Raw genomic sequence first — 16,395 nt, 5'->3', positions numbered from 1 at the left:
ATATATATATAACAAATATCAAAATATATAAGCAAAAATTGCCCTTTATATATAGCTGGTTGTTCTACCAACTCTAAGCGTTTTCCTGATTTACTCACAGTACACTGACAAGCAAACTGGCATTAAAGAGTGAAACGTTTCCTTTCACTGGCTTATGTTTCATCAGCTGGGCCTGACAGCTCCATTAGCAGTACAGATTGCCCAACATCTCATATTACTTACAGAGTTGTCTTTGGACTTTAAAGTTAGCTCTTGCCAAGTTAGGTCCCTGTCTTGTTGATGTATGCTGGCTGAATTCTGGATGAATCCTGTGGCACCGTTAACATGATAAATGAATAAATTCTGACCTGAAGAAATTCAATAGAGCAACTATTGGCTGAGTCAGTTGAGCCAATGATTTTGCTTGTTTTAAACTTTTTTTCATTTTTTTTTATAACAGTGGTGGACTAATTTTTAAGTTTTGGCCTCAGTGTGATTGTCTTCAAGAAACAAAGTTTCACAATGAATAGGACATCATGTTACACGTTTACTTACTTAATCCAGTAATAAATGTTCCAAAAAAAAAAAAAAAAAAAACAGAACATTGTGTAACTCAAGACCACAGGCACATACACATGTAAATGTTGTGTCTACTCTTTTTGGTCTTCATAATGTTTACAAAACACCAATCAAAACCAATAAATCTTCCCTTTCCTTGCCCAGAAAAAAAACTTTTTTTTTTTTTGCTTATATTGTTAAAGAAGGCGTAACTTTTATTCTCGCTGTTGCCGCCACTGCCATGTCGTGGAGTCACTGTGTGTTTCATTTTGTAAAAGAAAATACTTTGTTTGGTCTTCCAAAAGAGGGCACAACTAGAAATCAGTGGTTAAGTTGTATTTACAACACTACACATTGCATTATACCAAATACACAACATAATGTTCGTTTTAGCAACGTCATATGACCCCTTTAAATATTTTACGGATATTAAATAAAACAGGTTTAGCAATGTTTCTGCAAAAGTTGAATTGGTACTTCTTGGGTACTTCTTGTTTCTTAAATTGTACATCCTTTTTTTTCTTTTCTTGCTTCATTTCTTTGCATCACTCCACATACTGTGTGTGAGAGAAAGATACAATGAGATGGTACAAGGACATAGGAATCAAAGATAAACATCTGTAAATTGGAATGTTTTTGATCACTCAAGCATCACTTCAAAGTCTCGTCCTTTCTATGAGGACATTGGCATGTTTTGCTTGAGATTTTTTTCGAAAAGGCCGCAAGTCACCTCAGCTGCTTCCAGTTCTGGTCCTTCTACTTCTGGGTACGAGGCCTCGGTGATGTGTGTTGAGGGAGAGAAAGGGGATGTCACAAGACTAGTTTTGCCAGGTGAATCTCTGCAAACCTCTCATTCCTCCCACAGTACGTCTTCCAGTAGAGTTACCAGATGAGTCTGAGAAATCAGCTGAGCGCGAGTTTGATTTTTCATTTGGGGCTCGTGAGGACAGTGAGCTGTCAATCGCAGCATCAGCGAGTGGGTTGGAGTCATTAGAAGCAGATGACTCAGCTGGAGCAGAATCCCCAGGTACTTCGTATCAGTCTGAGGCTGACGCTGAGATGGCGGCCATGCTTAGTCAGCTGAGAGTATCAGGCGTGTGTGGACTCCCCCACCCTGCCCTGAGCACACTCGGCTGGATGATTGGTTCTTGGGGTCCGAGCGTGATACTTAGCCATGCTCCCCTGCAGTTCCTTTCTTCCCTGAAGTTCATGAGGAGCTATCAAAATTGCGGAAGGAACCTTATCTGCCAGAACACAGTGCACCATCTCCTTCATTCTCACCACCCTTGATGGTGGTCCAGCGAGGGGGTACACAGAGGTTCCCAGATGGAGAGAGTGATTGCGGTTCATCTTTGCCCATAAAACTGCCATCACCTGACGGGACCACATGAGACATCCATCCAGGGCATGTAAGTTCATCTCGTCCCTCGTGGCAAGAGCTTACACTGCCTCTGGATAAGCTGCGTTCACCCTGCACGCCATGGCCTACCTGCAGATCTACCAGGCCAAGGTGTTGAAAGATCTGCATGAGGGTGGTCCCAACCAAAGAGATGATCCAGGAGCTACACTCTGTGACTGACTATGCTCTTCGGGCTATGAAAGTCACGGTGCACGCTCTGTGGAGGGTGATGTCCACATTAGTGGTCCAGGAGCGCCACCTGTGACTCAACCAGACGGGCATGAAAATGCTGGACAGTGCCCAATTGCTGTCAGATACAGTGTACTAAAAACAGCCACAGATTAATTATACTACCTACAGACACACCTGAAGAGGTGCATGTTTTGAGTGATATTGAGCATGTTTCTTTAGCTGCAGCAGAGCACAATCTCACACTTTGCTTATATAGGTAAATATCAAAATAACAAATTCATAATTTTTTCCACTGTTCATTTGTAAACAAACAAAGTCTGCATATGGACAGAATGAAGTGTATTAGTAGTCGACATTGAAATAGGCATGTGATATAATGATGTGAATTGTTTGAATTGTTTGCTAAACACTGAAAACACACATTTTTGGCAGTGGTCTAGTGTCCTTGAGTTATTCAGCCTGAGGGTGGTCCTCTAATGTTTACTGACAGGCTTTAAGTACATACACACATTAAATGTTATCTTAGAATGTGTACCATAATTTCAGATACAAGTATTTATTGCATCCAAATGTTGATTTAGAATGTTACAAGTTGTGAAGGAATTCAGGAGAGGAAAATATTCGATTCTCAGAACAAACATAAAACAAATAAAACAGGCTGTTCACATGAGCACATTTAAACTAAAAGATGTATACTTTCACTAATTTGGTGTACTACTTCACTTTAATTTCTTGAAAAACGCTATAGAATCTAAACAAATGGAAGTGTGCATGAAATGAGGATGTGTCACCAAACATTAGAATTCTTGTGAGAGAGAGAACACTTAAACTGTAAACATCCCATGTACACTTCAAGTGTCTCTCAGTCTTTAATAGTCCATTATTTCTATTACTCATTCTTAAGGTGAGAGACTGGAACGATCCCTCACCATGATTATTAAACTTTTTAACCTGATCTTTTTTTTTTTTAAATTTTACCTGATCTTGTCTATTTATCCAACAGAACGTTTCAGGATCTTGCAAGACAGATGGACTATTCCTACGGCACTGTTAGGGACTCAGCAGTGTACGATTACTTCAGAGCCAAAGGTACAAACCCACTGGAGCAGGACAGCACGTATGCAGAGCTGTGGAGGACAATCAGCAAGAACAATGGACAGGACTTCTCAGTTTCTAGCCCTTCTGAAGGCATACGCAAGGTATGATCGTTGCTCACCTATATGCTATATGATTTCAGAGATTTATGAAAACAGAAAGACATTGTGAGGACTGTGTTTTTGGCATAATCTTTTGGGATAATCCTTCAATCTTTACTAATCTCTTATTTGCATCCAAATTTAGTCTGTTACAATTGTTGTAATTGTTGGGGCATCCCCCTGAAATTCAGAGTCAGAAAAGTATGTCTTTAGCTCAGGAGAGCAGTCATTGAAAACTTTTGGCAAACCAGTTGCAATAATCAAATATTCAACATACAACAGGTGAATGTTACATAGCTTTTCCTCTGCTTTCTTACTTCTAAGTGATGTGACTTCTCAGTGACGATGGTGATGGCCAGAGGAAATGCTAAATGAATTCTAGAATATTCTGGGCTCTGCACATTGAGTCACCAGAGAATAAACTGATCCAAAAGCATTAAACAAATGAGCTTGTTTTAGTGGGTGGCATGTCTGTAGGTGTGTACATTTTAGCATCTTGTCGGCCTGCATATGATTGATGCACATGGTAAAGAGGGGATGTGTAGGATCCCTTACAAACAAAAATGGAAAAAGGTATATTTAATTTAACGTATGCACCTAAAAGTTCATTTTATTAAGTAAAGTTCAAGTATATCTTGGGTAACACTTATAATAATAGTTATTATTTTTAGATATTGGGTAGAGTTGAGGGATCTAGAATCTAGAGACCTGTCACAATGGGCATGCAGAATAAGGCATTAATTTTTGCTTTATAAGTACTAATAAACAGCCAATATGCAGTAATATGCATGCTAATAAGCAACTAATTAATAGTGAATAGTATTCAGACCTTTAGTATAGGGTGACATTGTTACTTCATAATTACACAAAGAAGTACTGAGTAATATTAATTAATTATGTACTTGCTAGGCTTAGAGTTACAGTAGTTACTTGTAATTATGCATAGTTATTACTATAATAAGTACATATGTAACTGTCTCCTTAAAATACATGTTTAAGACTGATAAAAAGTAGAGTATGTCCATCCATCATCCATTCTCCAAACCTCTTGTCTGAAGCATATCTGAAGGACTGAAGCATATCTCAGCATGTTAGGAAACTCCCTCCCCCATGTGAAAAGGGTTGCAGCTTGCTTCTGCACTGCAGCAACCATCAGGTGGGAAACCTGACACACTCATCTCTCTAAAAACCAGCTACTGTGTTGTACCCTATGGTGCTCTAGAGTGGCCCAACCAGTCATGGTTCCCGGAAATTGGGAAGAATTTGTGAGTTCTACCATAGATGATACGGTGGAACTCATAAATTGTCTCACCATAGATGAGACAATCTGAAATCCTAACAACTGGAGCTATGGAACCTGCATGTTTGGTAGTTCAGCAAAGCCTGCATGCTTGCTGTCAAAATCAGTAAATGATTTGAATTTTACAAGCAGTGCTGAAAGAGTATGAATAGGGGTATTTACCTGATGTTCTGAAAATGGAATGTGAGTGACAATTGGAGCTCTAAGTCTATGTAGCTGCATTTCACCAAACCATGCCTTTGTAGCTGGCTCGTCTGTGAGCAGGCATGACTTAATTATAGAAATTGCTAACGCCCAGTTGCTCCTGTCTGGAGTTTCGATCAGATGCTTTCAGAGCTAGCTATGTTCCAAAGGTGCTATTCATGCTATTTAGTGCTCAGGCTAGTGTGCAAGCAATCTTTCCCCCACCATTTAGAACAAACACTTCATATATAATGTTTGGTGCAGGCATTACATATATATGTGAAGCACACCCACAGGTTCAGACTGTCAGAGAGCTTTTTTATCTTTTTTTTTCAAGATGTGCAAAAGGTATATCCTCACATATTTCCTGCACCCATGAAGGGTTTATTGTGCTCTATTGGAGTGAAATTCCACCCATTAAGGGGGATGGCCTCCCTTGTGCATAGGCAATGGTGTCTTCAGGACATGATGATGGGCTAATCCTGGTCCTTACTTGTTATTAGTTAATTTATTTGCTCCGTCTGGCCCTTATTTTCTTCTTTGTTTCTACCTGTGCATTTCTAACCCTCTGTTTCAGTTGTGTATTGTCCATTCTCTTCTTTATTATGGTTTGCAGCATCTCAGTATTGTTTTTCTTTCCTGTTCTCCTACGTGTTTGGTATTTTAATTTTGTTTCAATAAATATACCGCTGCAATTATATCCTACCTCAAATCCTCATTGTTCCTGAAACCAGCTGTGACATCTACACCATTTATTAACCATTTATTTACCATTTACCGGTTTGTACAAGGTCAGTGTGATTTGCCATAAAATTTAGCCTACTGTTTTCTAAACTGCAGGATGTACTTAATGGGGAAAAAAAGTTATTAAAAGCACAATAACTCATGGAAAATAATTAAATTCGGTAGTCATATGCTATACAGTTAATTTTCAGATATAGCCATTCACTGAGAAAAAAAAGACTTTTAAGAGCAAGCATAAGCCTCTGCCAGTAGTTTGCTTCAGCATTAAGCAGGACTAACTGACTATTGGATTTTGATAAATTCACAGTATGCTCTTCAGTAACTACTGCACCAATGGATGGTAGGTCTGATTGCTAGGTCCGTGATTCCCAATGATTTTTTTTTCTTTCATCATCCAATCACATATCTCAGTATACAGAAACTAAAACCAAGTAAATGCTATTATAGGCAATAATTTTTTCTGCGTTCTATACTGACAGTTTTTGTAGAAGACATTGGCTAAAGAAGTGTTGCTAATTAAGTTAATTACTGGTTAACTTTTGTCTTTAATAATTACTTTTTTATATGTTTTATATTTTCAGTTGACTAGCACTAGCATTACCTTGTAGACTGCAGGGAGATTATTTTCCATTTAGTATAGGTTGTTAACATTTAGAATTGATGACAGATTGTCTATACAAGAGGCTTTTCTCTCAAGTCATCTTTTAAAATTTCTTAATGTACCCTTTTGAAATGAACAACGGACGTTCAGTGTCAGTTCTTGAGAAAATCAAAGAACAACTTTGAAAATATCAAAGAGAAAGACTAGAGGAGTTTGATGAAGAAACTTTTAGAGTGCATAATGAGTTGAGGATGTGAAATCCTTTGAATCGGCCAATGAGGGCAGGTTTAGATCAATGAAGCTCCTTTTAACGAGAAAGAACTCAATAGATTAGTCAAGATTAGCCTCCAGAGTGTGATTGCAATGATAAAACACTAAATAATGATCAATTTTATTGCTACCAGTCACAATGGTTATAAAGTTTTGATAATCATTCTAATTCTATGAGAACTGGGATGTCCACACCACAGCTATAGCGATAATGACACAAAGGAATTATATCATTAGAATCTTTTTTTTTTGAAGGACAGAAATATTCACAGATGATCAGAACCCACTCGGCCATCTAACTTGAGCATTTAAAGTGGCGGACTGTACTGCAATCCCAACACACATTAAAAGATAATTATTCAAGCATGTTGGTCAGAAAACTCTCTTAAATTGAATCTTAAGATGGTTTTTTTTTTGTTTTTTTCAGGCCAAAAAAGGACCTTACGCATTTTTGTGGGACATGGCCGTGGTGGAGTATGCAGCACTGACAGATGACGACTGCACCGTCACTGTAGCTGGCAACAGCATGAGCAGCAAAGGATACGGCATCGCCATGCAGCATGGGAGTCCTTACCGAGACCTCATCTCCCAAAAGTGCGTATTGCTTGTCTCCCAGCTAAAACATATGTTTCACCTCTTAAAAAATAACATGCAGCTCTGGTGTAAGGAGTATCTGTTGTTCAGGCAAAAGCTTGTCATAATTATTTTAAGCTGACAGTGCTTTGGGGAATTTAAGGAGCTGTATGGTGAAGAGTTGTACTCTAACTACTGCAAATGTGTCCCATGTGTCATACACAAAGTGAATGAGGCAAAATATTTCACTGAATTTCACGTGTTTCTTATATAATGATATATATTCTGTTGTTTGGTGTGTGTTTTCAAGAGATACCTGTAAAAATAACATGCAAATCCATTTCAAGATTCTGCAGACATGTTTCAAAAGTTTTTAATTAACCTGCTCCAGTTACCACATAAATGACTCACAATGTCACAGGAACTTTGAATCTCCCACAGTTCACAGCCATTCTTTATTACCCACAAAGCCTTGATTTGACATTACCAGTTGTTTCTTAGGTTTAGTTTTACATGCATTACAAATTGATCCCTTTGTGAATGTAACAGATGCCAGCAGGCTATTTAAAGCTCTACATAATCACTTGTAACCAATTAAGATTGTTGAATTGCATTGCTTTTGGATTTCGTTAAGCTGGGTAATGATCTTTGGTTGCCTTCTCACGCACTCTGTATTGATCTATCTAGAATATATTAGCATGACCCAACCACCAGCAATACCCAGCATCAAATGTTTTGCCTTGTGTTTAGACATTTATGTCGTAGTTCTTGTCTAGTGTTACAGAACAGCTGACCATGAAACACCCCCAATACCCCTACATAGGGCACTGTTTGAGGGGAAAGCCATTTGTAGTGGTGTCTGAAACCATAGTGAATATTATCGAGTGCACTCATTCAATCCCATAATGCAACACAATGACGAGTGAACAACCGACGTACACTCAACAGCTAGAGAATACCCATAATGCACTGTGAGGGTTATGACAAATGAATTCCTTCGTCTCGCCAGAAGATGGTGCATGCAGCTGAATCATCCATCCATCCATCCACACTTTCCCAATTGCTGGTCCAATTACTGATATTACGGCAACTGTACAGCGTAATATTTTATTAAAAGTTTATTCACTCCTTCAGCTGGACTATATTAGTTGACTAATATAGGGAATAGTGAATAATCCATGATCCCACTCCTCCTTACTCACCTCTACTTTTCTATCTACACTCTGTCATCTTAGAAAAGAATGGCAAAAATCTCCAAAAATAAAAAATGCCTCGGGCAAATGGGAAAATGCATTCTAAGGCAGCTTGGAGGGAGCTTGCAGGTTATTACACAGTGAACCGTAATGTCATCTCCTCTTAAGTGAAGAATTCATCTTACTATTTTGCTTTGTGGCCCATCATTATCTGTTCTCTCTACCACTGTCGTCTTTTGACAGCCCCCTTGCATGTTTCTGTATGTGACATTTTACATTGAAGAGTAATACACCTGTATTACTTGTGGAGGAGCCCTTCAATGACAACAACACATTAAAAAAAAATAAAAATAAATGATAATTATATATATACTGTATATATATATATATATATATATATATATATATAGATTCTTAAATGTCCTTGCTTTCCTCTTTTGTTTGTACCAGCAAAGGTATCAAATGTATAAAACATTTAACCAAGTAACATTTATGCTTAAGGTTAGCTACTGTAAGTGATTTCTGTGCATCTAGTGGCACAAAACAGAACTGCAAAAATAACTAGATTTTCTAAAGAATAAGTATGTAGTGTTTGCCTGTGCAAAACTCTGGGTGTTTACTGGGGCATTGCCCTGCACTTTCATTGGTGTTATGGATAGGTTGCGAGTTAGTCCAATCTTATGGCAATTTAATGTGGTAAACATTTTACTTTTTGGTGGCTAATTTGTATGATTTTATTTGTACATTTTCATATGATCGCATATGCCCAAGTGATGGTTATATATAGGGATGGGGTTAGGAGTAAACCTTCCTGCTTGCTTTCTTCTAAAAATTCACCTTGGACAAATTCATATGAACTCATCACGTTGTAAAATAGTTCCCTTTCATTCTGTCACTTTCGACGTCATGTAGGTGACAGACGAATTGAGAGCCCCAATTCGTCAGTCACCAACGTGACGTCTCCATTCCCTCCTTCAGGGAGCGAGGGTAACATACGTAATCGAGACATTCTCTTTCAGTCGGTCACTTTCGACGTCATGTCGGTGACCGAAGAATTGAGATCCCCAATTTGTCAGCCACCGATGTGATGTCTCCATTCCCTCCTTCAGGGAATGAGGGTTACATGTGTAACTGAGACGTTACATTTTTTTCTGTAAGATTGTGTTGGTTGTTCTGGGTAAATGCTTGCTTTGGGAAACTACTAATAATTAAAAACATCTACTAAAAAAATTCCAAACAGTTTCACAAACACTCCCATTGGTCAACAAACAAACAGCCCTGCCCAAACACACACACACACACACCTACAAGTTTGCTGATTGGTTAACATGCACAGGCTGCATTAAAAAAAAAAAATAAGGAAAGGAAGCAACCATATGTAAAACTTCACATAAAATAATGACATTCCATGTCATCCTTCACAGGATTCTGGAGTTGCAGGAGAAAGGAGACCTGGATGTCTTGAAACAGAAGTGGTGGCCTCGGACTGGCCGCTGTGACCTCAACAGCCACAGTAATGCCCAACCCGATGGTCGGTCGCTCAAGCTGCATAGCTTCGCTGGCGTTTTCTGCATCCTAGCAGCAGGGCTCCTGTTGGCCTGTCTGGTGGCCGCCCTGGAAATTTGGTGGAACAGCAATCGCTGCCGGCAAGAGCAGCCCAAAGAGGTGACCGAGCTCAGGGCGCGGAAGACAGAGCAGGGAGAGGATACTGCCACACTCTACTTTAAGGATCCCGCAGCAGACGCGAGCCCCGATTTAGTCTAGCTCCAGTATACACAGTTATAGGTGTGCCCTGATGAAATCAAAATTGGTCCCCCGCCTACTTAACATAACGACAGATTTTATGTGTGCTTGGGGTGTGCACAGTGCCCTTGATGAAGCAGGCTTTACAATTTAGAATGCCACATTTACTAATAAGCTGTGATTGTAGACCATTTTAGACCACAACAGCTCTGCTTCAGAACCTAGTGAGTTGCTGTGTACTGTCTACAACAGGCAACTACCTTCCAATGTAGGATTCTAACTAAAATGGAACCTCACTACATAGACAGCAACATTTATAGTTCTGCTTGGTGAGCTCAATTCCAATATTGCAATTAGCATATTGGTAAGTTAAAATGTGATACTCCAAAAATGCATAGTACAGTGTAAGTTATTTTATTGACAACTTTCAGTATTTAATGTATATTCAGCACTATCTTGGATCTTTTTTTTTTTTTCATTGAGCTCATTGCTCTGCATTCAGAAATGTCTTCTCTCTACTGATTGGCTTCATCACTCTGTCTCCTCTCCACCAATAAGCTGGTGTGTGGTGGGCGTTCTGGCACACTATGGCTGCCGTCGCATCATCCAGGTGGATGCTGCACACTGGTGGTGGATGAGGAGATACCCCCTGACAATGTAAAGCGCTTTGAGTGCCTAGAAAAGCGCTACATAAATGTAATGAATTATAAAAAATAAAAAAAAACTAATGCAATAATGCTTTCAATTTTGACCAAAATAAGGTATCTAATCTTACTTCTGAATGAGCTTTTACATTGTGACATGCTTATGATGCCTTGAAGTGTGTCTAGGTTGACATTTAGAACAGAGTTACTGTATTCCACCAATTACATTTTTCTTTGAATCCAAAGTAAGAATAGTAAACACTTTTTCATTCCGAAGTTCTCTATGGAGGCTAAATCATATTACTCTTTTTTATATTATCCAAAAGATTATCAGACATTTTCAGCTGAAAAAATACCTCAAATACAAAATTGTTTCAGAGCAACAAGCACCTTGGCAGTGGCAAAATATTACAAATGTTTTTTCCAGTATTCTATACCAGAAATGTCCTTAGATCTTTGGTAACCTTGCAATGGTCATCTCTTTAAATTATTCTTTCTTCCATTTGATTTTTTAAACAACAGTTTATACCCATAATTGTGCCTTCATGATGCAATTAAGTGTCTAACTTTAGTGTTCTCTTCAAATCAGCTACTTTTAAATATCTGAATAATTGCTTCACTTTATAACCTCTTTTATAAACCTTTCTAAATCCTCATCCACTGCCAATGAAACTGTATGTAATAGACTGGACCAGGGTTGATGTGGATCCGTAAACTAAAGTGTGCGCAGATTGGGTGCTTGCATGATTCTGTCTGCTCAGATATTCTTAAAAAAGAGCCACCCCAAAAACATAACTCAAACCCCAAACAGTCAATAATCCCTAGTAATTTACTGTGTGACATCCTGTTGCAATTATATGTCAATGTGGACAAGTTTTATGGATTTAATTATTGGATTTATTTATCTCTATATTTTCTATTTTACATTTATTCTTCATTTGTTTATGATCTCATGCAGGTTAATAAGGATTACAGACTGGCAAGGGTTTCTGGTCCATTGACATATAATGATATTGCTACTGCTTCATCGGAGGGGAGCAAGGACATTTGGACAGACAGAGAAAAAGACTGGGATGAAGCAGAAGCTATTGACACAGGTCAGAATAGAATTGTAGGCCTCTTTTTTGATTGGCTGGGAATTAACTGGACCAGATGTAGAAGCCATCTAACATTAAAGATTTCTTTTATTTTGTGTTTTAGTTGCCTCATTTAGTAGATTCATCTTCCAAATTGTGTTGGGTTTAGAATGACGCCTCTGCTTTTCCTGCATTTTTAATTTTTTAATTTTGTTTTTTAAGTATTAGCAAAATACCACATTAATGATGATAAATTATTTTCCAGTTCAATCCAAATCAGTGTTAAGCACACTTCTGCTGTTTAATTGGTGGCATTTATTTTATTCTGTTACACCAAATACACAAAATAATGATCTTTAAAAAAGCATCATATGACCCCTTTAAGCTATTGCAACATGATTATGAACATATTGTAATAAGAGTTCCACTACTTGCGGCAGTGATGACTTAATTAGTGTGAATCTCTTTCATGAATCAGTGATGTACATTTATGTAATCGCCCTATAATTTAAATGACTAAACACTAAAGAAATCTCGTAATTGTGTTAAAAATGATGCATGATTCATTTGCATATCTTCAAACGAAGGCGAGGATACATCAAATTCAGTCAAGTGCTTGCTTGGTGGTGTACATGACCATGAAAGAAGCAACAAGATTCCACAAGGATAAATGTCATTGCAAATAGCGTTGGTAGGGCAGCAGATGATCTGGATTTCAGATCTCAAACTTTTTTCCTCCTCCTGTGTAACAGGAAGGATAATCACAATATCGCAATCAGAATAGGACTCAAATTTACACTTTAGAATCATTAAGATTCTTAACAAGATCCGCTAGTAAGAAGGTTAGCTGGAAATTATTGCATGGCCTGAAGCAAATCTAGAATGCACTCTCCTTATAGATGATTGGAAAGCTTGTTGCTCAGGTTTTGGATTAAAAATTAACCTGTTCGTTATCATGATGATTGACATGAAAGCTGAGTTTCGGTAGTTTCACCACCTGTTATCTGTTTGCAATAATAAAGCTAGGTCTCTGAACCTGTGTTCTTTTACTTTCTGCAAACTGTGGATACAATTTACAAGTCACAATTTACCATCTGTTGATTGACTATGGTGAAATCACTAAATGAATAGATACACTATTTATAGGACAAGAGGAGTAAATTGGTAGTACACATATTTAGTCTGGAAGTCATTGCATCCGGTTAGACAGATAATGCCCAGTCCCGCATATTTCAGCACATCCAAATACACTAATCAGATCTGAAAATATTGCGTCCCTAAAGAGTCTAAAATCGTTGCAGTAGCCTACCTACGCAACTCTCCACTGGAATCAATGGAAATGTGGCTGTAGTCTGACAGAAACCAAACATGTTTTGGAAAAACACATAATTGAGTGTTTGTAGCTGAGAATAAGCAATCCAGTTATTTCCTTCAGTTCAGTTATTATTTTATTTATTTATTTTTTTAGTTTCCTTGTTCCCTTTTTCCAGCAAAAGTCTGCATTTATATAAGAAAAGGAGAAGAAAAAGAACTCCCAAAATCTTCTGATCACTCCCTGCTTCCCTCTATGCGCTAAAGTTTATCATCACTGGGTCAAAACTTCCACATTTTTCATATACTTCTTTCATAAACGGCTACATTTGTGTTTCTAAACAGGTTTCTGAAATTCTTTTTTTTTTTTTTATATATAAAAAAATATAAATCTTACGTCATTATACCTTAAATTTTAACCCAACTCTCTTCATTAGTTAAGACAAATAGGATTACTGAACAGCGATGAGATTGTGGGAAATGTGTGGAAGCATGTATCCCCTTGGAAATATTTGTAGTCTGCTTCAACCTAACATGACAGACTAATTTACCCAGTGCAATTGCTTTGCAATTCCAGGCATAACTCCTGACCTATCCCTCCCTAAAGCTTCATTACTCTCTAATGTGTCTTTGCATTTGATGCTGCAAAGCTTCATTAATCTACATATTTGAGGATGCTGTGAGATCTTAACAAATAATTTTGTGTAACAGATTGTGACCTTACTAAAACAGTGGTGGACTCTGGAGCCAATCTGTATTTCTTCTGCATAATTCAAAAAAATAAATATTCAAAATGAATTGTAGATTAGATGAGACCTATGGACTAGTTAGGTCTCTCAACCTTGGCTTTGAATTACTAAGCTAAATTTGCTAAGTTCAAATAGTATTCAAGCAATGGAGCAATATTCTCTCCTATGGACTAGTTAGGTCTCTCAACCTTGGCTTTGAATTACTAAGTTAAATTTGCTAAGTTCAAATAGTATTCAAGCAATGGACCAATATTCTCTCTCTCTCTCTCTCTCTCTCTCTCTTTTTACAATGTAATAGTTTTATTGTTTGATCCATATATACTCTGAACTTAATAATTCCTAGAGGAAACATTTACAGATGAAGTTGCTGTTCTCTAGCCATTCTTCTTATTGAACACATGTTGATAATAAGCAACTGCTCTTAACCACTGTTGGCCATTCTGACACAAAGAGCATCAATATTTTTATGCTCACTAAACTAGTTTCTTAAATTCCTTATTTTGCTGGTTAAAATGTACACCTTGTATTTTTGTAAAGAATGATTAATTCTTTGCATATACATTATCTGAGCTCATAAGCTCACACCTACCTAAAACCTAACCAATTCTCAACAATATAAAGCACGTAACAGGCACATACATGTAATAATAATTCATTCATAACAATAATAATTGCAAATTAATTAATTGATTAATTAATTAAATACATCTTTATAAAAATATATTGCAAATACATGGATTTCAAGTTTTCTGAATTCATATAAATCTATACTACTACTACTAATAATAATAATAATAATAATAATATCAGTGTAATGTAGATAAATTCTGGATCTGTGGGGAGGATCATTGAGGAAACAACATTAGCTTTTCACCTGGACTTAATTTTCTCATAGTTTTTATTTTCATAATGCAGTGGTTTAACATTTTTATGTTTTGCATAGTGGTACAAGAGAATAACTATGGTATTTAAAAAATAATAAATAAATATTAAAAAAACAATAATAAAAAACCCTACATCGTAAGTAATTTTACCACAGAGTGCAGCATATACTTACATTACAATATAAACTGCACTGTTTTTTAGGCAATAATATATATATATATATATTATTGCGTGGCCTTAGTCAACGCGGAGTAAGGCCAGCGAGTCACTAAACGCCATTGACTATTTTCACCTCTCACTAATTTGGATTATATCATTGCATCGCTCTCAAATAACTTATCAGCATCATCATCATCATCAATTCAGCTCAGCGAAAGTCCGAACTTTTCACGTTAAGTTTCATTTATTTCATTGACTGATTCACACAGAGGCAAAGACTGCTTGTTTTCTTTATATTGTTGTTTTTTAGGCAATTATATATATATATATATATATATATATATATATATATACACACAGTATATATATAATGAGCTTGAAACAAACTTTGAAAACACTTTAAATTACTTAATTCCAAGTACACAGTTTTAAAATGCATGCTGTTTTAACTTAAAATTAACTACAATCATAATTCTTGTACATTTTAATGTTGATGTCTTTTATGAAATGCAGGTTGGTTCCAGCACTAAAGTTGTTAGTGATGTTAATTGTAATGGCAGGTTTAGTGTCACTCGAACATTATTATTTTACATGCCCAATGGCCAAATTTGATTTCAAGGTGCACATTCTATAAAACTTCTCTTTCAAACACAAATAAGCCTTACTTGCATGGAGCTTAAAAGCAAAAATCCCATCCTGGAACCAACAGATCTCAGCCTCTCTGTCCCTCCTTTCTTCTCTCACCCTCTCTAGGACAAGGAGGTGAACCTGGAACAGGTGCATCGGCGTATGAACAGTCTTATGGACGAGGACATGGCACACAAGCAGATCCCCGCACCATCTATCGAGATCTCTGCCCTGGACATCGGCAGCATGCCGCCCAGCCAGCAGCGGGAGGCTGTGCGAGACTACCCGGGCACGGGCCTGTCTGTGAGCACCTTCCTCCCGGAGCAAGCTCATGGGGTGGGCCGGACACTGGCCCAAGGTCCTGGCAGCACCCTACCCCTTCCTCTCAGCAGCTCCACCATGCCCTCCATCCAATGCAAACACAGGGCTCCCAACGGGGGCCTGTTCCGACAGAGTCCCGCCAAGACGCCCATGCCAATGTCCTACCAGTCAGTACCAGGAGGACCCATCCCAGAAGCTATTGAGCATAGTACATCCATCTAAGGTCATCGTCACCATGTGCTGCCTCACACTTGCTTTTCAAAGGAAGAAAGCTGAGCTGCTGTTGGAGCTTTGGAAACTGTGGTGGTGTAAAAAGAGGGGGAGGGGGAGTATGTAGAGATTTTTATTATGAAAAAAATGAAAACATGAGAAATAATTTTTTCTTGTACATATTTGTAAATACTGAAAGAGCAAAGTAAGTAAAAGTGTATTTTGAATATTCTCAATTTTTGAAGTTGAGTTACAAAAACAAATGAACAACAAAAAAGAACATTTAAAAATAATTCAAAATGACTGTTTGAATGGCTTTGTGAATTTTGTTCTCTGTGGGTAAAGACTCATTCATTGTGATTGTTTTCTAAGTGCCGAAATAAAAGATGTCTCTCCACGTTTTGTTACTAGATGATCATACACGGCTGTAGGAACCCAAAAACTGAGCGCTGATAATTATGCACCCCTTTTACAGTCATAAA

General features: G+C 37.6%; 1 protein-coding gene across 1 annotated transcript in view; it reads left to right on the top strand.

Moving 5' to 3' along the window:
* Positions 1-16,027, top strand: part of LOC107716477 (glutamate receptor ionotropic, delta-1) — a 408,968-nt gene extending 392,941 nt beyond the window's left edge. The window contains 4 exon segments of the mRNA XM_074560098.1: positions 3,132-3,327; positions 6,850-7,016; positions 9,613-9,853; positions 15,509-16,027. Coding sequence (XP_074416199.1) covers positions 3,132-3,327; positions 6,850-7,016; positions 9,613-9,853; positions 15,509-15,925 — 1,021 coding nt within the window. The 3' untranslated portion in view covers positions 15,926-16,027.
* The last annotated feature ends 368 nt before the right edge of the window (positions 16,028-16,395 follow it).

This window comes from Sinocyclocheilus rhinocerous, unplaced genomic scaffold (genome assembly GCF_001515625.1).
Source record: "Sinocyclocheilus rhinocerous isolate Xijiao unplaced genomic scaffold, SAMN03320098_v1.1 scaffold419, whole genome shotgun sequence".
NCBI lineage: Eukaryota > Metazoa > Chordata > Actinopteri > Cypriniformes > Cyprinidae > Sinocyclocheilus > Sinocyclocheilus rhinocerous.
Note: the sequence above shows the minus strand (reverse complement) of the source record. Positions and strands in the feature narration are given on the sequence as shown.